Genomic DNA, 26,496 nt, shown 5'->3' on the forward strand with positions numbered 1-26,496 from the left:
GTGTTTTGATCTTAAAACTAATTTAACACAATCTGGTCCTAATGTCTAACTCTATGTGGATTTTAAAGGCCCTTAAATTGAAATAATCTCTAAAGACATTAATGAATATTTAATGATCAAGAAAAATTACCTTTATTGAGTAGCAATCCACTGCACCAAATACAACAATATTGTATCTAAATGGGATGAAAAGAAATAATAAAATCATTATTAGGTAAAAATATGTCAGTCCTTGACGTTTTACCAAGAATTTCTTGACTAATCACTAATTTCCCACCACTATTACAATACATATTACACTCAAAGGGCCCTATTTTAACGCTCTAAGCGCAAGGAGCAGGTGCACTTGGGGTGTGTCCAGATCCACTTTTGCTAGTTTAACGATGGGAAAAATGGTCGGTGTGCCCGGCGCATGGTCTAAAATGGTTGTCCCTATTCTCTTAATGAGTAAAGGGTGTGTTTTGGGCATAATGTGCAATAAACCAATCAGAGTCTCATCTCCCATTCCCTTTAAGAGCCAGTTGCGCTCGTGCCACGGCGGATTCGCTATTTACACAGCAAGAGCAAAGACTGAACGCGTCTCCAGAGAGGAAACAGAGCTGCTCGTGCGCAAGCAAATAGGTAGCCTCATTCTGATACATGCAATGACTATCCATTATGACATGTAGGCATTTTTATATTTACGTAGCCTACACAATGATAATCTTTTACATTGTTATCCTTTAATTTTTAATATTTGGCATGTTTGTGTGCTGCTGCATGTCCCTGTGTGTGTAATAAGCAGAATGTATGCGTGTTGTGGACCCGCGCTTTAAATAACAAAAAAGTACTGTGCCATTGACTCTAGACCAGGTTTTAGTTGGTCAATGGTGCGGTCTATTTCAGTTGCCTCAAAATAGAAATGCGCCAACAATGTGCCTGAACACACCTCGTTTTCAGACCAGCACGCCCATGAGCACACAAATGGGCGCAAATGCATTTGCTATTTAAACAACGTGGCGCAGGACGTGAAAATGATAACTGCGTCGGGCTGAAACTAGCAAAAAACACTTGTGTCGCACCTGGCGCCGCATTGCACCAGGTGTATGATCGGGCCCAAAGACTTTTAATAGGCCTGAAACAGGTGTATTATGCCTTCAACATCTACTTTATACATCAGTTCACATGTAAACATTATACTCTACCTCGTCAGTTTATGAGTGGTATCAATATGGACCAAGAAAAGGGTTCCTCTGACTGAAACATCATGTTACATTTGTGTTATAATTTTTGGGCTTCCAGCACCTGGACCAAGGACTGTTTCCACTTCCACCCTTGGCACACATGTAGCCTCAATTTCAGACCTGACCAGGTGATAAAGGTTTCACAGTCCATGTACAATCTCTGGATGTATATCTACATTTACACTAGTACAAAAAAAAAAATCAGATTTTTTTTCCTCATATCTGACACAGATCAGAATTTGTTGCACACGTCAAAACAAAAAAATCGGCACAAGATCCGATGTTTTCCCATACGGTGTGGGCCATTTCCAAATGGATTTTAATCTGATACATATTCGGTATCTGAAAGTGATCACTGATGGGCAGGAATTAATGTAAACACAAATATCAGATACCAGTCATGTCTAAAGTGAATGTAAACAGGCTGGGCAAAAAAACAGATATGGTCAAAAGATCAGATTAAGAGTTGCGGTGAAAACAGTCCATGTGTCCAGAAAATGATTCAAGTATAACAAGCTCATGGTGGCTCATCAACTCCAAGTAATCAAAGTTAAGTGGTTGCTGATTTAAAGTCTCTCTAAAAACTGATCTCAGAATATTCTGTGCAATACAGGTCAAATTAAGATTTTGTCAAATAACATTTGTCTTAAAAAGTATGCATATTTTTATATATTCAGAATGACAATTATGACAATTGTGCATTGCCACAAGATGTTTATGTTTGATTTTCAATTATAACTGTTATAACTGCATACATGTTATTCTTTCCCATATAATTAGATTTTTAAAAGTTTTATTTCATTTATTTGGTAATTCAGTATACAGATTATGTATATTGTGAATCTGTTTGTTTAAATAATTCCACAGATGTGAGGTATATTGATTATTATCCCTCTGGGGTCTGAGGGGGTTTTGGGGCCCTGAAGAAGTTTTGACATGCCCTGAGATTTGTGGGGTTTTTTTCAGTATCTTAAAAACATACTAACGTCTAAAGTCTGATTACACTGTAATCAGCATAAATGTACGTTTGTGTTTTTGAGAAAACATTTATGCGTGGTTAATGAGAAACTAAAAATTTCAAGGCATTGAAATAAGGCCATAAAACACATACAGAACTATTGTTCACAAGACTTTTGAGAACCTGATGTGGTCGACTAGAGGTTTTGCTACAAAATGTGAAAATCATCCTGCTTAATCATTCACTATATATATATATATATATATATATATATATTGATTGACTTAACTTTTGTAAGACAAATGCCATGAATATTTAGTGATTCACACCTGACAGACAAAAGGCCTCCCGTATGGGCCATCAGACTGACTGTGACTGAGGCAGGTAAGAAAGAATGTAAGCAGTGTAAAATAATGGGGGTTTTGATTATTTGTATTTTATTTACAACACAGTATAATCAAAATATACACCGTAAAGGTCAAAGACAGATTATTGAGCACTCTGATCTAAACACAGAAACTTGAACAGACTTTGTGTCATTCCTGAAAACAGATCCTGTTCAATTGTTGAAATAAGTAAACTATACCTGGTATTTCCAAAACTTTTTCCTACTTCTTTCCATGGATTAAAAAACCCAGCCCCATCATCAGTAGTTATGTAGCTTATTTCACCATATTTGTGTAGAATATCAGCCCAATGTACTTGAGCAGCTTCTTATGTTGGTACAGCACAGCTGAAAACAGTTTGAAGTGAAATCTTCAAGATGTCTGGTCAAAAAAAAAAAAATCTGTTAGCATGTTGATATCAGGAGCAACTATATAATTACATTACATATCATGACTTATTCATCAGAATTTATCTCCGCGGGCTCAAGACGCACGTCGCATCATGTTTTTCTTCTGAGGTAAATTCTGGGTTATTCCTCTCAGTGTTTTCTTCCAAAATGAAACGTAGCTGAGATGAACTTGAGGTGATGTTGCCGTTTAAACATTCGCACGTCTCACCTGCATGATTCTCATACGAAAAGCTGGGCTGCCACAAGAACTGCTAGTAACCTTTTACCGCTGCTCTATAGAGAGCATCATGACATTCTGCATCTCTACGTGATATCTAAGCAGCACTACAGCCGACAGGAGGGCGCTTCAGCGCACAAAGGATCATCAGGGCTCAACTCTCAGCGCTGGAGGACATATATAGAACACGGTGTCTCAGGAAGGCAACTAACATCTTGTAAGGACGTTACACATCCTGGCCATCACCTCTTTGAAATCCTGCCATCAGGCAGGCGTTATAAAGCCATCTATGCCCGCATGACTAGATTTAAAAAGTTTCTTCCCTAGAGCTGTGTGTTTCTCAATCAAATCTGACTCATACACTATCGGCAACATATACTGTACTGTTTACATATAGTCCAGCACATAAAACAGTGAACACTATTGACAATTCTGACTGATGTGTAGTACTGCTGTTGTTACAAGACACTGCCTCTCAAACTTTTTTTACTTTAAAGTAGTGCATGCTGCTGCAGCAACACTTATACTGCTACCATGTATACACTGTTTACAATTCATGGGTACTTTTGTGCAATATTACAAGTACTGCTCATGCACAGTCTCACTTTATACTTACTGATGTTGCACTATTGCTGTTGGTATTGTCATTGTTACTGTCTTATTGTTTATGGTTAGATTGTTTTTTGTTTATAGTGTCTGTTTCTTATTTACTACCTTATCGGTATTGATGTCTTGGCAGAGCTGCTAACACTATTTTGTTGTTTTTGTACCTCTGTGTGCATACAATGAGAATAAAGATTCATTCAATAGTATGCGCTGCTCGTGGGCGTGATCACATTAGAGCTCAGACAAAAAACTGTACCTCTGGTTGGTTTCATATGGATTACTTTATTAGAGAATAGTTGTTTTCAACATGACTTCATTTAAATTTCAAGCTTTCTATAAATATTTATTCGCTGAGATTCAGGTTGTTTTATTTACGTGTATGTGAAGAAAGGTGACAGAGACCGAGACAGCAGAGAGCTTACCTTCTTTGTTTTCTTTATTTTACAAAAGCACATTGTTTTGTTGTTATTATGACTATACACAAATAAAAGTAGACCCTTTGCAGTTTAAAAAGATGCATACAATCAAAATGACTGAGTGTTTTTAGTTCTTTTCGCGGTCATCAAGAAAAAGATGTGACAAAATGCACCGGTGTGGTCTTCAACCCCAGAGAGGTATTTTACTGTTATTGCTGTTATAAACTGACTTTTATTTTTAAATATTCTGAGGCAAGTGAGGTACAGTTAAAGGGTTAGTTCACCCAAAAACAAAAAATTCTGTCATTAATTACTCACCCTCATGTTGTTCCAAACCCGTAAGACCTTCGTTCATCTTCGGAACACAAATTAAGATATTTTTGATTAAAGGGGTCATATGATGCGATTTCAAGTTTTCCTTTCTCTTTGGAGTGTAACAAGCTGTTTGTGCATGATAAGATCCCTGAAGTTGCAAAGACAAAAGTCTCAAAACCAAAGAGATATTCTTTATAAAAGTTAAGACTCGACCACACCCCCCTAAAACGGCTCATTCAAACACGCCCCCACATGTCTACGTCATGGTGTGGGAAGATTTGCAAAACACCGCGCAAATGTATACGCAAAGAAAGAAGACGTAACTATTATTCTCGCTGAAGTATTGTTGCTGCCGCCGGCGCCATGTCCTGGAGACGCTGTGTTTCATTGTGAAAGCGAAAGTACTTTGTTCGGGCTTCCAAAAGAGGACACAACTAGAAATCAGTGGTTAAGTTGTATTTACAACACTGTTCCAGAACGTTCTGTTGAAATGTTGTTCCTTTTCGTCATTCTGCCTTTGGGTTATCGTCCTTCTCAGTGAAAGCTATTATTCAATGGAACACTACCAGAAGACGTAAGGATGTGCACATCTATTGAAATGTTTAAACTAAAACTAAAATCTTATTTAAAATCAACTCAAATTTGAAAGTGAAGTGACGTGTGGCCAAGTATGGTGACCCATACTCAGAATTTGTGCTCGGATTTAACCCATCCAAGTGCACACACACACACCCACACCCGGAGCAGTTGGGGGTTCGGTGCCTTGCTCAAGGGTCTCACCTCAGTCATGGAGAGAGTGCTGGATATTCACTCCCCCATCGACAATTCCTGCCAGACCTGAGACTCGAACCTGCGACCTTCATGTTACAAGTCCGACTCTCTATCCATTAGGCCACGACTGCCTAATTGTACACACTGATACGGCTGTGGTCTAAGTGAAAATTATTTTTACTGTTCTTTCTTGGCTCTGATAGGATGTGTATAAGTATTACTGTGCTGGATGTGTTTATTGTTCTGTTTTTTATGTTCATTTGTGTCTGATAACCTGCCAAGGGACTGCTAATGAAAACTAGCCACTGGCTAAATTCGGCACAATGCATGAAATTGTATTTGGGTCTAAAAAGAATTTGAATAAGGTTTCTAAGATGTCTGTGACTGTACTTGTGACTGAATTTTATTGTAATTTTTGTATTTATAATGCAGTGCCAGTGTATCTGTTACCGGGAGTGGAGTTTGTGCTTTACATCAAGGACCACAATGGAAACAAGTTTTATTTTAAACTTTGTTTTCCTTGACAAATTGAGTGAATTCACTACTTTTTTGTCAAATAAAATAAAAGAAGAAGAAAAAAAAGAATTCAGTCAAATGGCTTTCCCAACTCATTTTTGCTTGTGCCCGGCATATTATTTCTTCTGCATGGTTGAGACGTAAGAAGTGTGCATGCACGCAACTTAGAAGGAACATTGGTCGTTACTGTCACAATCACCAGCAGGCGCGCCCTTGATAGCCACCAGAAGGCATTTCATCCCATACAGTACCTCTGTCAATGAGTCTTGGCATTCATTTCCCATAATCCTTTGCCCAGACTCATCATCACTGATTGCATTCACCTGTGGGGTGGGGATGCACCACACACCAAGCTCCAGTGGCCACGGAGCTCGGCATATCACAGTTACCAACATACAGTTCTGATGGTCGCTAGTCCTGTACTCTCAGTACCTTCCAGTCCAGTTATCTCCACACCAGAGCCTCTTCACAAGATGGCTGCCACTCCAGGGCCTCCAGCCATCATGGATACCTGCTGAAAAAAACAGCTAAAACCAGCCTAAGCTGGTTGGCTGGTCTTAGCTGGTTTAAGCTGGATGTAGCTGTTTTTTTCAGCAGGTATGTCACACCACAGTCTTCAGCCATCACGGATGCCACTCCAGTGTTCCCGGTCATTCCTGATCCACCCATGTCTCCAGTTCTTCCACTCCATGGACCTGGCCCTCCATCCCTCCCTGTTCCGCCTCCCTCCTGGAATTTTTTCACCATGTTTGGCAGCCGCTCCTTAGGAGTGGGGCTATGTCACGATCACAGTCACTTCGCCATAATCCTTGCATTCACTTGTGTCTCATTTACCCTGTTAGCTCACCCTATAAAAGCCTGGTTAACGCAGTCATCCATTGCTAAATCTTGAATGTGTCATATACTGCAATTCTAAGCCTTGTGTCCTTGTTCACCCATGTCTTGGTTCTTGGTCTTGTTATTCTGCCTGTTTTCCAGATTACTATTTTTGCCTCAGCTCCTTACTCTGTTGTTGGATTGTTTATTGTGTATGACCTTTGCCTGCCTTTGGATTACTTTTGTTGATTACCACTTCAAGAAACACTGCATCTGAATCTCCAACCTTTGTGTTCCTGTGCAGTTGATGACAGTTACCTAGTAACAGGGGTAAACATACCATGGTTCGGCACCAAAAACACAGTGTGAACACAAACTAGTGAGGGCAGTGGGAGGAGGGAGCAACTGAACTCTGGTTTGGTGTGAAAGCCCCCTAACAGAAAAACTATGCTTAGAGTCTCCAGGTTTTGAGGTAACAACAGATATGACCACGTTCTGAGCCTCAAGGAAAGAGACTTCAACAAATACCTTAAGTTCAAAGTCTTTGTCCAGTGAAACAACGACAGATGCGTCACGTACTGAGTCTCCATCCTAGAGAGACAAAGTGGATTGACCAAGTTCTGAGTCTCTGGCCCAGAGAGGCAGAAGACGTAAAAACAAAAAGACTGCTCACTCAACTACAAACAACGTAAATATAACTTATCCAAACCTCTTTCCAGAGACCTTGGCACTGATGGTAAATTAGAAAGTCATATAGTGATCATATAAAATAAATGTTATATATCAGTTAAGAACAAATAATCTTTTGTTTATTTGATTTGTTTGGTTCTTCACCTTATTTGTTTCAGACAAGCGATAGTTTATCTTCCCATAAGATAACATAATTCTGCCATAGCAACACCCAACTTAATCAATGGCATTTTATGCATCTCATGCACTTTATTCCTTTTTCATTCACTGTATTCATTTAGTAGTTGTTGAATACTCATTTATCTTTTGTTAATAAAATGTATTTTATTGCACTTGTGTCTGTCTTGTGTTGATAATACAGTAAAAGGCTTAATTACTTAACGTTATCTCACAAATCTTTCAGATGAATCTGTTGACCAACTCAACTTACATTAATTCTAAACTGTTAAACAGTTCCCTTTCAGGAGTGTTCTCATACTGCCAAGGTAAAAGTCCTTGACTAGTGCCCCAAACTAAAGAAGGGGAGAAGTGGTCATCTTATGTACTCGTAACTGCACCTTAAGTGACAGGTGTTCCAAAAATCACGACGTCATTGGTGAAGTGAGTACCAATTACTAAATAAGGCATGGCTGCAGCCTTACTGGTTTTTCCACTGGACCTTCTTCACATGAGACTGTCAACAATCACGGAGTTCCCTGCTAGTATCCTCAGCATACTTTAATGAATATGGGCAGATGCTGTCAGACTCGTATTCCTTAAAACATCCTCGTGGTGTTACTCAGGATGGAGTCTGCTGTTACGGGATGCATATTATATACAGTATACCACGTTTGAAGGTGCACGTTTTTTGTCCTGTGAGGTTGTTATGGATGTCAACCAAATGAGGATCACAGATCAAATGTGTGTTTGTTTTGATGGTTGAAATAAGTGTTGTGGCTACAAAACAAAGGTTGTGATTTGATAAGCCAACAAATGTTTCTAGAAAAACCACACCTGGAGGGTGTTCCCACAGCATCAGTTATTCACAAAGCCAGTCTTTCTTTATCTACATGGACATCCTCTTATAAACCAATACGTTCATTCTTCCTCCTCCTTTTTATGTAATACACCCCTTGGTTTTGATGGCATTATCAAATAAAATTTAAAAATATGCACGCTTGAAACCATTTAGAAGCAATTTTAGAAGAATAAACAATGTTTTTTTTTATGCATATTTAAAAGTGATTTTTGTGTTGCATACCCCCTTTCTACACCCCTGACTACAGTGCAGTATTTTGTCTTCTGTCTTCCACACACATTATTCAAGCAAGGTCAAATTAATCCAGTAGCTAGGGAGAAAAATGACTGGCAGATGTCTGAGGCAGTAGCTAGTGTGTCCTTCAAATGCAAACTGAAAATTATTTTCCAAACTGGTGAAGGTAGGAGCTTTATTTATTCTACTAGTCATGAATGGCAGGTTCTACATACTAAGCTGACTTATAAAAGTCATATTGCAAAATCGAACAATAGCTACTGATCTGAGAAGACGTTTGTCGTTAAAGGCATTCAGAGTTGAAATGTGCATTTCTGTGTTAAAGCAACTCTTGTCGTTCTTTATACGGGGGCTTCACGTCTGGCATTACCTACATTTATATGGAGGGCAACAGTCTGTTTCTCACTGTTTTCTTTTTTCTCCCCCCACAAGATAATATTACAGTTAAGATGTTTATAAAACTGTTTGATTCATATTCTTGTTCATAGAACCAGATTAGTACTAAATTCCACATAATATTGAAAAGCAATATATTCACATCTATTTTTATAGTTTAGCTGTTATTTAATAATTATATTTATTTTTATTTGTACAAGTTCACAAACATAGAATGTGTCGTCAAATAGTATTCTGTAGGATGATGGATTACGGTGTTTACATGACTTAATAACGTGACTAAAATACATCTCAATTACTTCATGCCTGTTTTTCCAAATGTCAATTTCTAATTCATAGTCAGATTATTGCTGTCTATGTAAATGTAACCAATTTTAGGACCTTCGATTTTGTTTTTGTCAGAATAGAGCTGCCAATATTTCTGCATTTTGACCATGTTCAGTTGTCCAAGAAAAACATGACTTGCGCGGTCCAGGGCTGCGTTTCCCAAAAGCATCGTAAGCTACGTTCATCATAGAGATCATTGGTGGCGTGGCAATGGTTCTATGACCTACTTAAGATTACGATGCTTTTGGGAAACGCTGCCCAGGAGACTTTTAACATCATCATCAGAAAAGAAAAAAAAAATGTGGTTCAAGTTATCATCTTCAAAATGGTTTTAAATGGTTGTCTTAACATACATACTCTTGAAACTGGAGATTTGCATCTATTGAACCATCATCATTATCATAAATACATTTTCAGTGCAACATGAGAAAGTGATCATGTCCATGTATATAAACATCCTACTGTAAAGTGCCTACAAGCAACACAACATTATTACACATTCAAGGTAAAAAAGGTGCAAACATTTCTTTAGATGTATAAAAACAATTGATTTAAAAATTAAAATACATAAAAATGTATATCATGCATTTGTTCTTCGGGACTTTACCCTTCTCAGACCTACATCTGGCAAGCTAAAATTCATATACATTAAATTATTGTCATTTATTCGTTTTACTTTATTTTTACAGTGCAGAAAATAAAAGTGCTCTCTTCAGATTAGGTTGAAATGTACATATTGCATGTCCCTATGAAAGAAAAAGTACTGAAAGATAATCTGAGAGGTAAGAGGAGAGCAGACAGTTGGAACAAGTATCTCCGTATCATAAACCACGTACTGTACATTTATATGTGCCGTTGAGTCTGTGTGTTGTGTATACTTGCATCCAAGGGTTTTACAGTCCTGCACTAGCAAAGCCAACCTGACTATATATATATATATATATATATATATATATATATATATATATATATATATATATATATATATATAGATATATATATATATAACTGTACATTTACACACCTGCTGATCTCCAAACCGATCTGAGCTGCCATGGTAGGGTGGCACAAGCACAGGAGAATAGTAGAAACTGGACCGTTTTTATTGTGTTTTCGTTATGTTAACAAATAGTTTTCTTTTTTTGTTTTCTTAGATTTAGCTTACTAAATATATATATTTACAGAAATTCAGGGCATTATAGTCATAATAGAATCACATTTGTATATGCACCTTGTAAATGCTTTGGAAAGGAAGCATCTGTACACAGTAGTGAAGTCAGTCCCAAACTGAGAGCAACACACTTCATTTACATCACGTCTGAACAGATTACTGGGGCGCAGTTTTGGCAAAACTACATTATCCAGGCTGGAGAACGGAGATTCCTGTGATCAGGAGTTTTATCCAGCACTACAGATTTGATCTAGACTCTTTGACTTCACATCGACCGCTAACCACAAGCCTTGGACACATGAACGGACACGATTCTGGCCCACCAGGAAGTCTGCCTGCACTACAACAGCACAAACCTATCGATAACATCATTGCTGCTTATTGGGAATGCCCTGAAGTTTTTAATTGCATTGATCTGTTCGCGTATTTCCTGTATTCCTCATCTCTAGCAGCAGCTTGCCGCTAAACTTGTCTTGCTATATTTTCCGTGGCTACGTCCTGGTCACGAGGCAGTTTACGATCCCAAAGTTGTTATGACCAGTATCGGCGTATTTGTTCTTAAGGTGGCTAGTCGTTTTGTGTAGTGTACCGTTGCGTTTCTCAGAGGATGTGTGCACACACGTGTTTCACGAAAATCTGTGTTGGTATCGCTTTGGTGCAACTAAAAGTGAAAGTGTGTGCTGGTGTGTGTGTGTGTGTGTGTGCATGCGTTTCAGTTTTGAGGACCCTGGCCCCAGCCTCCGGCGCTCGGGGGACGACTCGGCTCTCCGCTCCCTGATTGGTCGAGTTCAGCACTGTCACAGTCTGAGTCCTCACACAATGCGCGAGTCTGGGAACAGAACAAAGACAAAGAGTGTGATCAAACTCTTGGACGTGTTATACATGAAGCTCTTAAGAACGAACACAGTCGTTAACAAAAACTTCAAATAGAATTCTATTCTAATTCTATTCTTTAAAAAAAAAACTTGTCCCTTTTAGACTTGCACGCTATTCATTTACTAACTGCTTGTTTAAAAATGTTCGTTTTTTTTCGCAATTTTCACGTGCGTTTTTCCATTTTTACGTATTCGTCATCCTTTCCTATCAAAATGCATGCATACATTTGTTTTTCTCGGGGCGATATGTTTTGAAAGGTTTCACACAATACTGGTACCTCCAGGATATTTTGTTCCAGGTCAAAGTTGGCCCTCTCCTGTTCGAGGGCAGCGGCCTCTCTTTCGGACAGAGTAGGGTCTGTAATATCAACAGGGATCTCAGACCCCTGGGAGATGAGGTCATCGCTGCGATCGTCCAATCGCTCGTCGGTGTTGGTGCTGACCACGTCCGGCGTGCCGCTGTGGGAGTGGTCAGTGGTGTGGCCCTCCTCTCCCTCGGAAACGGACAGGTTCTCTGAGCTGAAAGTGGATACTGATTGGCACTTGGTTATACTGGTCGGCCGTCTGCAAAATTAACATTATAGAGAACATACGAACCATGAAACGAGGGAATATTAGATCTGTCAAAAACCTGTGAAAGTAATGGTAATGTAAGGTATCTACATGGGTTAGGCTTAGGGGTAGGTTCAGGTTCAGTAGCTACAACTGCAAAAAATGCTTTTCTTACTTAGATGTTTTGTCTTATTTCCAGCTAATACATCTTTATATATAGGATTTTCTAGACAAGTAAAAATTATAGTCTTGTTTCCAGAAAAAACAAGTCAAAATTAAGTGAGTTTTTGCAAAATAATCTGCCAGTGGCGTAAGCAAAATAATCTTGTTTTCTGTTTGAAATAATATTCTTTTGCTTACCCCATTGGCAGATTTTTGTTTTTGCTTGTTCTAAGCAAAAACTCACTTAATTTTGACTTATTGTCTTGTTTTCAGAAAAAAAACAATTTTAGATATTTTGGCTGGAAATCAAAGTAAGAAAAGCATTTTTTGCAGTGTAGTTATTATCCAGTTTGTGGAACTGGACTGTAAAATAAAGTGGCTCCCGTGGCTTCATGGGAGAGTAAAGCGTCCATCAAATCTGCAAGTAGTAGGTCATCCAGGTACGTTTTGCTTCCCGGTACACTGTCCGAGAGGAACTGGGTTGGGAGACACTGATCTAACAAGTTTCTATAACTGAGCATCGTAGCATGTGTGCTATGACCAGGCATACAATGCTCACTCAGTGGGTGAAAACAAGGCTTTACGTCAATAAAGCAGCTCCTAACTACCTTAGTTCACACAGAAAATACTTCAGAAAGAATAAATGATTATATTCTTACCGTCTCCTTGGTAACTCCACCTCACTGTCCACCTCGCCCTCTTCTTCTTCTGAGGAAACGCCACGCCGCTGGTGGAATTCAACACAATTCATTCAGACATGCTCAATGATTAAGGCCCAAAACAGCACTGCAAAAATAACAAATGTAAATTTCACATTTAACTATATTTTGCATTAAGATTTTTGCAGTTTTTTCTTCTTCTTTGTATTTGTGACAAACCTGCAGTGTGATAAATGTATTACTCCTAAATGAATGTCCCAAATGCACTCTATAATGGGCTCTCCTTTTAAACTACTAAATGTTTGATCATGTGACATGTGCTTCATGTGGTAACGTGTAAACTGACTGGTTTGACTCAAGTTAAATAAGCTTGAATATCAACTGAATCAACAGTTTACAGTGGGTCTGCTCACTTTTAGATCGGTCTATCTATAGGCTGGTCTAGTTAACATTGCATGTCACAGTCTTGGATACAGGGTTGCCAAGTCTGCAGTTTTCCCACAGAATTGGGCAAATTTTCAACTGTTGCCGCAGGGTTAATGGTTTGACATATTGCATGAATTCTGTTTGACTAAAATGCTTGTACTGAAATATTTTATATTCTACCAATTACAAAAGTTTTGTGAGGGAGGGCCACTGGTAAGGAGTCTTTGAGCAGTGTTTATGATCATATATCAGTGGCGTTCCGTCCATATAAGCTGTGAATGCTCCACATACCCATGCTGTCTGAGAGTTCACAGGCTAATTAATATAAACATGATTATAAGTTGATCCCTTGTCATTTGAGATGTAACTTAAAGCTTAATAAAGTGTTTGGAATAAGTACATAAAATTATTTATTTCAAAATCAATTGTAAATTTCTGTAAATCTACGTCAGTTATGGAAGCTACCGAGCGAGCGGATTCTCCGCAGCTTTTGCGCCTCCGCTCTGTTGCTGTGACTCGTCAGGATTGTAGCGCGTTCTCAGTGTTTTGCTGGCATGCACGTGATTTCATGCGCGAGGTAAGCTGTCCGCAAAGCGCTCGCCCAAACGGAAAAATGTGCTGTTGCTGCCAGATCTCTATTGCCAAAAATTACATTGTGTTTGATGCAAAACCAACTCAACTAAATCAAGTGAAAAAAAACTAAGTAACGGTATATTTTCATGCTTTCTAAAGCAAAGCAAATTTTGAAAGTCCACTGAAAACGTATCTTGTCATAGACAAAAATAAAAAGTTTATAAAAATGTATTTAAAATATTAAATAATAACAAACATCAGGAAAACAGAGGAACAATACCTTTGTTTGTCATATGCTTGTGTCGCTTATAGTTAAAGTCCTTCTCTGATTTTATTGTTGTTTGCAACATTACTTGGAAATATTTTAAAGATATGTTTTTTTGTTGTTGTTTTGCATGGTCTGTTATTGGAGTAGTGTCACCTGGGTGGGAGTGGGAATACATTTTTTTTTTTTTTTAAATCGATGCATATATAGTCTGGGGGATTCCCCCACCATCTGAATATTATCCTTAATCTTAGCACTCTGCCTACCTTGTTAAAAAAGTCACCGCTCGCCACTGCGATGTAGATTTCAGTTTGCATAACAGTGACTGTAAAATATGTACTTTAGGCATGGGAATTGCAGATTTTGAGGTTTGATATTTGGAATATGGTCATTGGGCTAGTTTTGTTACACAGATCTGGCAACACTGTTTAGATCATTTCTTCGAGCAATCATCACTAAGCAGAAGTTTATTGCTATAAGATGTCCGTGGTCCAAAGTTCTGTAATAAAGCCTCCCCTTTACAATTTTTGAAATCAAATTCCCTTTTGGTTCATTTGCACTTGAGGTTACTGGAGATGCAATTTATCTAGTTTTAATCAGTCATTATAAAACGGATAGTTCTGGTCCTTGATTCTGATTGGTTGAGCCGCGTTCCAAGCTGTTGTAAATTACAAAGTAACACACCTTTGTTTACGTCTGTGTGTTGCTCGGCAACCACTTTGCCACAAACACAACTGTTTCTGAGGAACTACATTGTTTGGCAGAAGAATAATGTTTTTATTAATATCATTGCATTTTATTTGCTTTGTTTTATTTTGTGAAACGTATATGGAATAACCGTTTTATAAAAGCAATAAGCCCCTTGAAGTCATGGTTTACAGTGAATTTATAACAGCTAAGCGGCGTTGTTAGGCATGACACGGAGAAGAATAAACCACGGCTTCTTGGGGTTTATGGCTTTATTATGAAAGTGACTAAATTGAATATAACGAATACAAATGTGTAGTTGGCATGTTAAGCAGTGTCCGGTTGTGTAAAATGCTAACTGAAACTCTTAATGAAACTCATGTCTAATGAGCTCATATTAATTGAGAAGTGATAGAAAAGGTGAGGAAAAATGGTGAAAAACTTAAAAGCAATGGTGACCAGTCATGAGATCTAAGATATTCACCTTCCCTTCCGAGTCAAGTCACCTTTATTTTAATAAGACTGTAATCAGTCGGTTCCCAGAATGAAAATGAAATCTCGTGAATAGAGAGATGCGTACCTGTTTGCGTGTGATAGCAGCTCGATACAGTATGGCTGATGGAGTCAGATGACTGCCGCTGGATCCTCTGGGCAATCGCACCGCCCCGGTTCCCTCTTCTCTCTCCTCTCCTACATGAGTTCTGCCCACTGCTCCACTTCGGCCACAGCAGGGTGAATCCGGGCTGCTGGAGAACGGCAGTGAAGCGGCGTCCTCACTCGCCGTGTCACTTCTGGGCGGAGTCTCGTCCAGACCGGCCCCCGCTTCAGCTCCACCGCCGGGCTCTCTGCCCAGGGCTTCGGTCGTGGCAGCTCCACTGACTCCGTCTTCAACGCGGCGGGTGGAGCAGAGCAGATCTGGGCTGGACGAGGACAGCTTCAGCGGGGGCGGCTCCAGCTGGCCCTCCCTTATCGCGACCCCTGAAGCAGCTTCAGTGAGGGGTGGTGCGGGCGTCGTTGGGTTGGGCAGCGGGGGCTCTCTTTCTCGGCTAGCAGGGGCAGGGTGTTTAGGCCCTGACAGATCCCCGCTGCTTCCCTTGCCGCTCCTCCGATGACGAGTTTTCACCCTGCGGGCCCGGCTAGGTGAGGTAGGTCCTCGGTTTGAGCATTGTGGGACGGTCACCTGCAGTACGCCAGCGTCCATCTTGGGGAGAATGATCTCTGATCTCAGGAGGTCAGGTCTGGATATGGCAGTTAAAAAAGAAAGCCAGTGCCCATGTTACAGTGTAACAACATAATGAGTTATTCTAATCAGAATTATGTTGTATTATATTGTTATTATATATATATTATTACTATATTTTATGTAAAAAAAAAACTGAAAGAAAAAAATCATGGTTATGTTTATTTTATTTTAGTTTGATCATGACAACTCTCTGAATTGCATTTATCATAATAATAGAAATTGATGATTGATAATGTATTAAAACAAACTTTGCTTTCTCTTTTCTTAATCCCTCCCTGACTAGCTTGTACTAATCTGAACAATGCCTGAAACTTTGTGTTACAAGCACTTGATGAATCGCTTGTATTTCTCAGTTGTAAGTCGCTTTGGATAAAAGCATCTGCTAAATGAATAAATATGTGCACCTGCTACTGTCAAAACCTACACAATCATGCAGCTGTTAGTATGTAAGACTGGATGCTGCTGCAGAAACAGACATATATAATTAAGCTAATCCCCATAACTGATCTAGACAGGTGGTGCTGGGGGAGGTGGAGGTCCTCAGAGGAACTCTGAACACCGCAGGACACTACACCAAAGTATTGGCTGCTGTTACAGCAGAGGTCAATCAGCTGCTATGTAGTATACAATATACTTGCTAGTAGATTACATGTCAAGGAATGTCCAAGAACTTTCTCTTGACTAACTTTTCTTTTGTACTTTTTTTTGCAGTAATGTTCGCCTATAATGTAATATGTGCAAAATGGAACAGTTATTAAATAAGTCTCATCCTTATTCCCCAGATTAATGTTGCTTTAGGAATGCATGCATTTAGGATGTTCAGTCGTGTCCATGTTTATGGAAATGTCAAACATACTTTTCCAAACATTTAATCATGTACACATTCTATGTACTTTAGACTTTTTTGAGAAATTACAGTGAAACTGGAACTACTCATATGTTGTTCTATACATACATTCACATTGAAGACAAACCTTCTTGTGACTGTGTATGACTGTGACTGTATAAGACACAAAACTTGAAGGGCATGTAATGCATATAGTTCATATTACTGAATGTGGACACGGAGAAGGTGATTTTGTACACTGAGTCTCAATGACTAACCTCATGCTGTCGCTCATTTCAAATACTCCAAATGCATTCAAATTTGAACCAGGTTAAGAACAAATTCATGTGCGTACATACGTGTTGTCAGTTAGGAAGAAATGAATTAGTTCTGCTGTGCATATAAACGCAAACTATCCAGGTATTTATTCATAAATGAGAGCTAGTGTGAAGTGGCTGCCTGTGCCGATGTCTGCTCTTACCTCTTGCCGTGAGGAGGCAGTTTCTGAGGGACGCTTCTCTTCTTGATGAGTTTGTCCACTGTGGTTGAGGGGTGATGTTTGAAGAGACCAGGATATTTCTTATCCAGACACTGTTCCCTCCTTAATTAATAACACAGCAGCATTAGCACTTCACAGTGTTATAAATTAAGATATCAGGAGCAGATATCATCTCCAAGTAACGTGACATGGAATATTGGGAACACTTTCCACGAATAGGGCACAGAATAGGGCCAAAACATGGGAGAGCTCACACAGATAGTTTATTTCTTATATTAGTGTCATATTTCATCTCTTCTGTGTGATTCTGTGTATGTCTGCACTATCATGTATGTTTGCACTCTGTCCATACTTTCTTCTGCGCTGGAAGCTCCTGTGGTCAAGTCAAATTCCTTGTGTGTGTAAACATTCTTGGTAATAAAGCTCTTTCTGACTTCTGATAAACAAGACTTAATCGCTACAGTAAAAACTAGTTGCGAAGTCATGTAGTCTGTGACGGACAGATCATTAACAGCTGGTCTATGTGGTAATTACAGTACATCGGTCAGGACATGCAAATGTACGTTTCATTCATCGATCTCAAATGTGGCTTATCATCTGAAACATGTAAGTAGTAGCATCATTACATGGCTGCTCGCTCATTTGCCTTTAAAACACTCCGTCACTTTTGCTCATGATAAGAGTAATAATATATAATACAGTGCCGTGAAAAGGTTTTTGTCCCCTTCCTGTTTTTTTTTTATTTTTTGCATATTTGTCACACTTAAAAGATGCAGATCATCAAACAAATTGTAATATTCCACAAAGATAATGCAAGTAAATACAAAATGCAGTTTTTAAATGATGATTTCATTTATTAAGAGGAAAAAGCTGTCCAAACCTACCTGGCCCTACGTGAAAAAGTAATTGCCCCCTCCTGTTAACTCATGAAAGAACTGTGATTAAACACATTATTTTAGAAAGCTGAGTTAAATTTCACTAGACACACCCAGGCCTGATTACTGCCAGACCTGTTAAATCAAGAAATCACTTAAATAGAACCTGTCTGACAAAGTGAAGCATGTTTAAAGATCAACACATCATTCCGCGATCTTAAGAAATTCATAAACAGATGAGAAACAAAATATAGTTTACACGTATCAGTCTGGAAAGGCTTATAAAGCCATTGCTAAGGCTTTGGGACTCCAGCAAACCATGGTCAGAACCATTATCCACAAATGGAGAAAACTTGGAACAGTGGTGAACCTTCCCAGGAGTGGCCGACCTACCAAAATTACTCCAAGAGCACAAAGACGACTCATTCAGGAGGTCATAAAAGAACCCAGAACAACATCTAAAGAACTGCAGGCCTCACTTGCCTCAATTAAGGTCAGTGTTCATGATTCAACAATAAGAAAGAGACTGGGCAAAAACAGCATCCATGGGAGAGTTCCAAGGCAAAAGCCATTGCTGACCAAAAAAAACACAAAGGCTCGTCTCACATTTGCCAAAAAATATCTTGATTATCCCCAAGATATATATTCTGTGGACTGATGAGACAAAAGTTGAACTTTTTGGAAGGTGTGTGTCTGGCGTAAAACCAACACAGCATTTCATAAAAAGAACATCATACGAACAGTCAAACATGGTGGTGGTAGTGTGATGGTCTGGGGCTGCTTTGCAGCTTCAGGACCTGGATGACTTGCCATAATTGATGGAACCATGAATTCTGCACTCTATCAGAAAATCCTGAAGGAGAATGTCCGGCCGTCAGTTTGTGACCTCAAGCTCAAGTGCACTTGGGTTATGCAGCAGGACAATGATCCCAAACACACCAGAAAGTCCACCTCTGAATGTCTCAAGAAAAACTAAATTAAGGTTTTGGAGCGGCCAAATCAAAGTCTGGACTTAAATCCAATTGAAATGCTGTGGCATGACCTTAAACAGTCCTTTCATGCTCGAAAATACTCCAATGTGGCTGAATTAAAACAATTATGCAAAGCAGAGTGGGCCAGAATTCCTCCACAGTGTTGTGAAAGACTCATTGCCAGTTATCGCAAACGCTTGATTGCAGTTGTTGCTGCAAAGAGTGGCACAACCAGTTATTAGGTTTAGGGGGCAATTACTTTTTCATGTAGGGCCAGGCAGGTTTGAACAGTTTTTTTCCCTTAATAAATGAAATCATTATTCAAAATTGCATTTTGTGTTTACTTGGGTTATCTTTGTGTAGTATTAAAATTTGTTTGACGATCGGAATCATTCAAATGTGACATGCAAAAAAAAAAAAAAAAAAAAAAAAACAGGACGAGGGCAAAAACTTTTTCACACCACTCGACATATAATAATACAATACATATTTTGAATCGGTCTACTTTCATTTGTACGCACTCACAATAACAACAAAATGTTGTGCTTTTGTAAAATAATGAACAGGGTGAGCTTTCTGCCGTCTTGTTGAACTTTAAAAAAAAAAAAAAAAACTGTGCATCACAAACATGAAAAATATCTCTATACAAAATATCTACTTTTAAATGAACCTAATTCAAATGGAAAACAAATATTTTCAGATTATGTAATCTGTATGAAACGTACACATCCACTGCAGAGATGACGAGTCAGTGTCGTCGACTTGACTGCAGCCGAAAATACAGAAAACACTAGTTTATCAATTAATTATTATAATGTTAAGGCAGTCGTCTTGCTGTTTTTTTCCCTGAAGCATTCATAATCATTACTTCTGTGGTGTGCTGTGGCAAGCTTTATGAGTGTGCTTGAGTGCTGATAGGCTATAGGCAATTAAAGGCTCACTATTATGAATTACATGGTTTATTAATATAAACGTGATTAGTCAACTAATCGCTTAAAATGAACGACTACTAGTTGACCAGAAAAATCTTTAGTCGTCTTTAATTTTTTAATTTTTTTTTTATTATTTAAAAACATTTCATATTTTTCGGTTAGCTAGCTGCTAAATAGGACTTGAGTGACCGAGCGGATTTAAAGCGTAGCTCAGGCAGACCACCGATTGCTACCCTATTGATTGCTACTGGATCAATTACTCCACCTACTCTAATCAACTACCGTGTTTAAGACCATTCAAATGCACGCTCTTCAGTCTGTCACACAGACATCTGCACCCACCTCCACCCCTTCTCCTAGCAGCTCCATAATACATCTTTGGGTTCTTCTAGAACTTTTATGATTGAATTTCATGTCACTCCCTTTATTTTGTAATTGTTGTATTTCTGCATATGTGTGCAGCTAAGAAATATTTAGTTCTTGTCAGGCTGGTGGATTCATGCCTAAAGGATGTATTTTAAACTGTATGTTCAAGAGTCAAATTCAAGAATTGCCAATAAATGTATTATTTTCAGAAGTGGTCCTGACTGAATTCTCATTCAAATTTCTCTGTGGCTATTTTGTTTTCTGGAAATCACGACATTAAACGTACAGTTGACAGATTATCCAAATAATGCAATCATCTACAATTATAGATCAATTCAAGATGAGCTGAAGTGACCAAGAGCAGTGTGATCTGACCAGACAACTGTGTGTTGAACTACAAAGTTTCAAAGCGCCATCTAGTGGACATTGAGTGACACACACCAAATGGATATAATTTCCAATAAGCATGTCTGCAAGAGTCTGTTTTTGACAAATTGCATTTTTAAAGGCAGCATCTGTACTTCCTCAATACATTGTACGTAGTAATATCAATACTAGAACTCTATTTGGTAACTTGAAATCTTGCATCCAACTGAAGTGCTATATGTGTATGTTTTACCTGAGCAGCTCTTTCTCTTTGAGCTCCAGCTGCAGCATCACGGCGTTGAGCTCCATGTACAGATTGTTGGCTCTCTCTAGCTTTCTCTCGTAGTGTTCTCTGATGTCAAGAGCATGCCTGTTAAAATGAGTCAGACAGACGTCATGCTCAGTAACGTACACAAGGTCACGCTGCAAATGCCCACTGCTTTATTTCTCCTCTCACTGTAAAAATACAGTTATTGTGTAAATAACTAGACAATGAATCGCCTCATCAAATATTCAGCCTATGTCATAATAGCACGTCTCAGTCAGAAAATGAGTTCGGTTGCTGTGATTGAAATACATTAATGTTCTTATGCGTAACTACATGCAATTAACCCTAAACCAAACCCTGATCCCAACCCTATAGTACGTGCATGTTGGTAATTAATAATACTCAGTACTGTCACAAGGACAGCTTAAAACAGCATGTTTTGTGCATGTATCTGTTGCTGACCTGAGTTCCTCTCGTCGACGGTTGATCAGCTCTTCATCCAGACGGTGAAGACACGTGCCCTCTGACTTGATCTTCTCAAAGTGTTGCTTGACCTCCTCGCGCCACTCGGCCTGCACTCGCATGCAGAGATCTCAAATCAGCATCAGTCACTATCTCTTGCTTTAACAACACTGTTAAAAGGGCTAATGATGTGGCACTCACTTTTGTGCTTTCTATGAATTTCTTCAAAAATGCAACTCAGTGACTTGAATATGATGAGCATGTTTTTTCATTTCTGATGTAAAATGTTTTATATTATTAAAGCGTGAAGTCAAAAATGTTTTAAAGAATATGGTTAGGTTAGGTTACATATAACATAGTGTAATATGTATAAAAAATATTTTCACAAAATCCCATCACTTTTAAATAGTTGAAAAAAAAAAACTTTTGTACACCAAATCCTTGTGAAAAAGAAACATGCTTAATTGTACTGAATGTGCACTTGTAGTACTTCAAATTGTAAAAGTATATTTAAAAGAAACTGTACTTGGAGTTAATACCATATTAATAAAGGCCACTTAAGTATATTTAAATAGAGACACTTTCATGACTGTTTTTTCTATGACTTTTAAAAAGTGAACATTGTAATAATGTCAAAATAAAATATTTTCATATTTTTCTAGATATCAAGTGGGTCAGCTAGCCACTAATTACTTTTCATTCAAACTGTATTGCAGCTATTTTGTTTTCTGGAAATCACAGCATTAAATGTACAGTTAAATGATCAGACACTGTCAGAGAATGTCAATTCTGTGTTGAATATATAATGCAATAATGCTAACACTTTAGAATAGGGAAGTATTCACTATTAATTAAGAGATTAATTAAGATTATTAATTATATTCACTATTAATTAAGAGTTTTCCCTTAGTGAACTCCTGCTGCTTATTAATAGTCAGTAAGGAAATTATTAAGTTTAGGAATGTGGTAGGTTTAAGGGATCTAAAATATGGTCAAGCAGAATAAGGCATATGTTAATATGCATGCTAATGAGCAGCTAGTTAATAGTGAGAATTGGTCCTTAAAACAAAGTGTTACCGCTATAATCTACAATTAAAGATCAACTGAAGATGAGGTGAAGTGACGAAGAGCAGTGTGATCTGGTGGATTTAGAGTGACGCACTCAAAATGTACTTTACTTCTAGGTACATTTGAAATAAATTTGGTCATTTTTAATGAAATTTACTTATTTGATGAGTTGACTTACATACTAAAGCCAGTCAATATTGCATGTAATATAGTTAATATAGATTAAATTTGTCTTTAAACTTAACCAAAAATGTATAACACGCAACATGACATGAAATTAAGTGTCTAAAATATTACATTCAGTTCATACTTAAGTCTATTCTAGTATGTATATTTCTAGTATGTTATTAAGTATGCTATTCTAGTATGTAGCATGACAAGACATGTTCAGTTCAGATCAGGGCTGGACTGGGGTTCAAATTCGGCCAATCCAGCCCACGAGTTCCCTGGGAATGATTTGCTGGCTTACAGGGCCTTCAATTGGAGTCAATAAATGAATAAATAAAACAAGACAGAAATAAATAATGATAGATATTACTGAATTCACGGCAAATGCAACAAACTTTTTTGTCACATAGAAAATTGACAGTAAATCATGGATTTTGAGCTAGAATGCAGTAAGTCTACTGCTATTAAATGCAGTAATTTCCTCTCCCTTGTGTCGTTCCAAACCTGTATGACTTACTTTCTTCTGTGGAACACAAAAGAAGATATTTTGTAGAATGTTACCAAACCATTTTTGGTTACCCTTGATTTCTACTGAATGGACAAACATTTCTTGAATTTCTCAAATTATCTTTAATGTTCCACAGAAGAAAGAAATTCATACAGGTTTGGAATGACATGAGGGTCATGAAATGATGACAACTTTAATTTTTGGGTGAACTATCCCTTTAAGAACTTTAACATTTGTAAATAGTTAATACCTAATTTATATAAGACACTGATAATTATCTTTAATCAGGCTCTTATTGAATAACATTTTACTTCAATTAAATCGGATTAGAACGATTAGAGAAAGATGCTACTAAAGCTATTCTGTTCAATTTTCCTTGCTTAGAATCCAGAGTTTAACTGACTAGTTTTAGTAAGATGGTGGTCACAACAAGTAAAACCATGGTCCTCGTTGCCATGGTTATATGGTTTTTAAAATAAATAATATGTAATAATAAACTATGGAATTTGTCATTTAAAAAACACAAAACATGTAGAAACTACAAAAACAACATCTATAAAGTAAAATATTTCATAAAATGTCATGTCGTGACACTCCAAAAATGTAAATTATAGTAATAGTAATTCATGATTCTCCTGAAAAATACTGATTAAAATAATTACGTTGTGTAAGGGATAGGGCTGCCCCCTAATAGCTGACTAATCGTTAGTCGACCACAGTTCATGACGGACAGATCATTAACGGCTAGTCTATTGTAATACAGCACATCCAAACACTCGCCCATCATTCATCGACCTCAAATATGATCATCTGAAATATGTAAATAATAGCAACTCCCTAATCTAAGGCCGCTCAATCTAAACGGTCACTTGCTCTTAAAATACTCCTTCATTTGGTCATACAAGACCAAAGATTCAAATCTGTAAAGACTCTACGTATATTTGTGTGCACTCACAATAACAACACGACATTGTGCTTTTGTAAAATAATGAAAGCAAACAGGATGCACTTTCTGCCAAACTCGAGCGTGAAACTCCGTGTATATCTTTGCCTTACAGACATTAAAAACATATCTATACAGAGTGAAATGTCTACTTTCAAATGAACTAATTCAAATAGAAAACAAATATTCTCAGATTATGTAATCCGTATGAAACATGCATACAGGCGCATCACTGCGGAGATGACGAGTCAGTGTCGCAACTTCATCTCTTAAACCGAAAACAAAGAAAGCATTAGTTTACCAAATTATTAAAATGTTAATGTTTTTCTCTGACACATTCATAATCATTTCTTCTGCCGGTGTGCTGTGGCAAGCTTTATGGGTGTGCTTGAGCGCTTATTAGGCTTTGTAGGCAATTAAAGGCTCATAATAATGATTTAAATGGTTTATTAATAAACGTGCGATTAGTCGACTAATGCTTCAAATGAACGACTACTAAAAACCTTAGTCGAGGGCAGCCCTAGTAAGGGAAATATATTATTACTGTACATTTTTCATAGCGGCTATACTACATGGCATTTTTAGGGTCATTAAACTTTTCTTAAAAATGGTAAAAGCATTTTTAAAGTGCATTGCCAGGAACCTTGCAGGTGTTTTGAACTAGATTTTCAACATATTTTGTCTTGTTCCATTTCTAGGCAAACAGAAGCACATATTTTCTGCTTTGTGACACATGCCTCCAGTTCAGCGGCGCTCTGGTGTCGTTGTACAGAGATGAACGAGCGTCTCACCTGAGATTTGAAGTAGGTCTCCTGCGGAGTGGAGAGCACGTCTGCAGACGCAATGTCCAGATGCAGCAGAATTTGCCTGAACGACGGCCTGTTCCTGGGTTTGCAGTTCCTACACACACACGCTAGCATTACAAAACTCACTTACACATTACTGCCAGTCACTTAAACAGTCTCTGCTTATTGCATCTTTTCCTTGACATTTTGCAGAGAGATAATCTATTTCCACATGATCTTTCTTTCTTTCCTTCTTTTCTGAAAAAAACAACAACACTTTAGCATACTTTTAAAAAGAGCACATTATGGAAAGAATACATTTTAAGTGTCTGAATCTAAAATGCCATTAAATCTATTGTACTGTAAGTTTATATGAAATGAATTTAGCTGAACTTTAGAGTGTTTTTGACCCACTTAAGTAGGGCTTCAGTACATCTTTCTATATAATTTCATAGAGTAATTACTGCTATTGTCTGCAAAATATGGTTAAAGTGTTACTGCTGATTGCATTGCCAATCATTTATAGTAAACTAAAATATACTTTAATGTCTGTAAAAAGTGGATGTTGTGTTTTTAAATATACTTGTATTTTGAGATTTTTAATGATGAAGTTGCAATTCAGTACACGTACAATATATAAACTTTGAATGTAATATAAAAAACTCACACTAAATCCAGCACTTTACATATGCTTTAGTGTGTTAGTAAACAAGTTTACTTCTTTAAAACACGACAAAAGTTTTACTTTGTAATAATGTCAGATTAAGTTAAGTTCATTTTAAAGTGCACTTCTTAAAAGTGTTTTTTTTATTACATTCAGATTATATTATCTACAATACAGTAAAAAAAAAAAATCTACTACAATTGCACATTCAGCACACTTTCTTTCTTTCGTTCTTCGTGTCTCACCAGCACTGTCTGAGCAGGATTTTGAAGCCATCAGGGCAGCTTTCAGGAAGAGGAAGCTGCAGGCTGTTGTTTCCCACGCCCCATATGATAGCGGACGAGTCCACGTCTTTATACGGGATCTCACCGGTCAGCATCTCCCACAGCACCACACCGAACGACCTGCGGACGCCACATATCACATCACTGACAGCTGCATTCATCTCCTGCGCAAGCACGGCTCCGTTCCTTGTGAATTAGGCTCATTATAGACAGCACATTATTCAGACTTGTTTCTTTTGTGACCTCCGCGGGAGGCTTGAGCAATAAATCCAGCTGAGGAGAAACACGCCAACATTTATGACCATATGAGACAATGACTACGTTTACATGGACATCAGTAATCTAATTATTTACCTTATTATGAATAAGACAATATTATGATTAAGGTGAATTCCTTTCATGTTCATGTTATAGTACATAGATCGATTAATGGCACACGTCATTACGTCCCCTCCAGAATTTCACGTATAAACATATAGTTTGTATTCGTTATGATGCCATATACAGTTTTTGGTGTTTCATTTTTAATTTACTGAAAGCTTCAAGTGCAGTTAATTGTTTGTCATGCTATTTGTGCAAACAGACGATGATTTGTGTTT

At 37.9% G+C, this 26,496-nt stretch overlaps 1 protein-coding gene across 2 annotated transcripts in view; it reads right to left on the reverse strand.

The window, feature by feature from the left end:
• Positions 1-8,420: 8,420 nt before the first annotated feature.
• map3k12 (mitogen-activated protein kinase kinase kinase 12) overlaps positions 8,421-26,496 on the reverse strand; it is a 36,619-nt gene continuing 18,543 nt past the window's right edge. Inside the window, exons 6-14 of one of the 2 annotated variants that reach the window (XM_058787310.1) lie at positions 25,859-26,017; positions 24,956-25,064; positions 21,478-21,587; positions 21,001-21,117; positions 17,220-17,339; positions 15,250-15,907; positions 12,719-12,786; positions 11,624-11,864; positions 8,421-11,299 (exon numbers count right to left, since the gene is read on the reverse strand). In XM_058787310.1, the coding sequence (XP_058643293.1) occupies positions 11,183-11,299; positions 11,624-11,864; positions 12,719-12,786; positions 15,250-15,907; positions 17,220-17,339; positions 21,001-21,117; positions 21,478-21,587; positions 24,956-25,064; positions 25,859-26,017 (1,699 nt within the window). In that variant the 3' untranslated portion in view covers positions 8,421-11,182. Of the gene's footprint in view, positions 11,300-11,623; positions 11,910-12,718; positions 12,787-15,249; positions 15,908-17,219; positions 17,340-21,000; positions 21,118-21,477; positions 21,588-24,955; positions 25,065-25,858; positions 26,018-26,496 lie in introns of both variants that reach the window. The other variant, XM_058787309.1, reaches the window with a different exon arrangement.

The sequence above is a fragment of the Onychostoma macrolepis genome, chromosome 09, assembly GCF_012432095.1.
Source record: "Onychostoma macrolepis isolate SWU-2019 chromosome 09, ASM1243209v1, whole genome shotgun sequence".
NCBI classification, from domain to species: domain Eukaryota; kingdom Metazoa; phylum Chordata; class Actinopteri; order Cypriniformes; family Cyprinidae; genus Onychostoma; species Onychostoma macrolepis.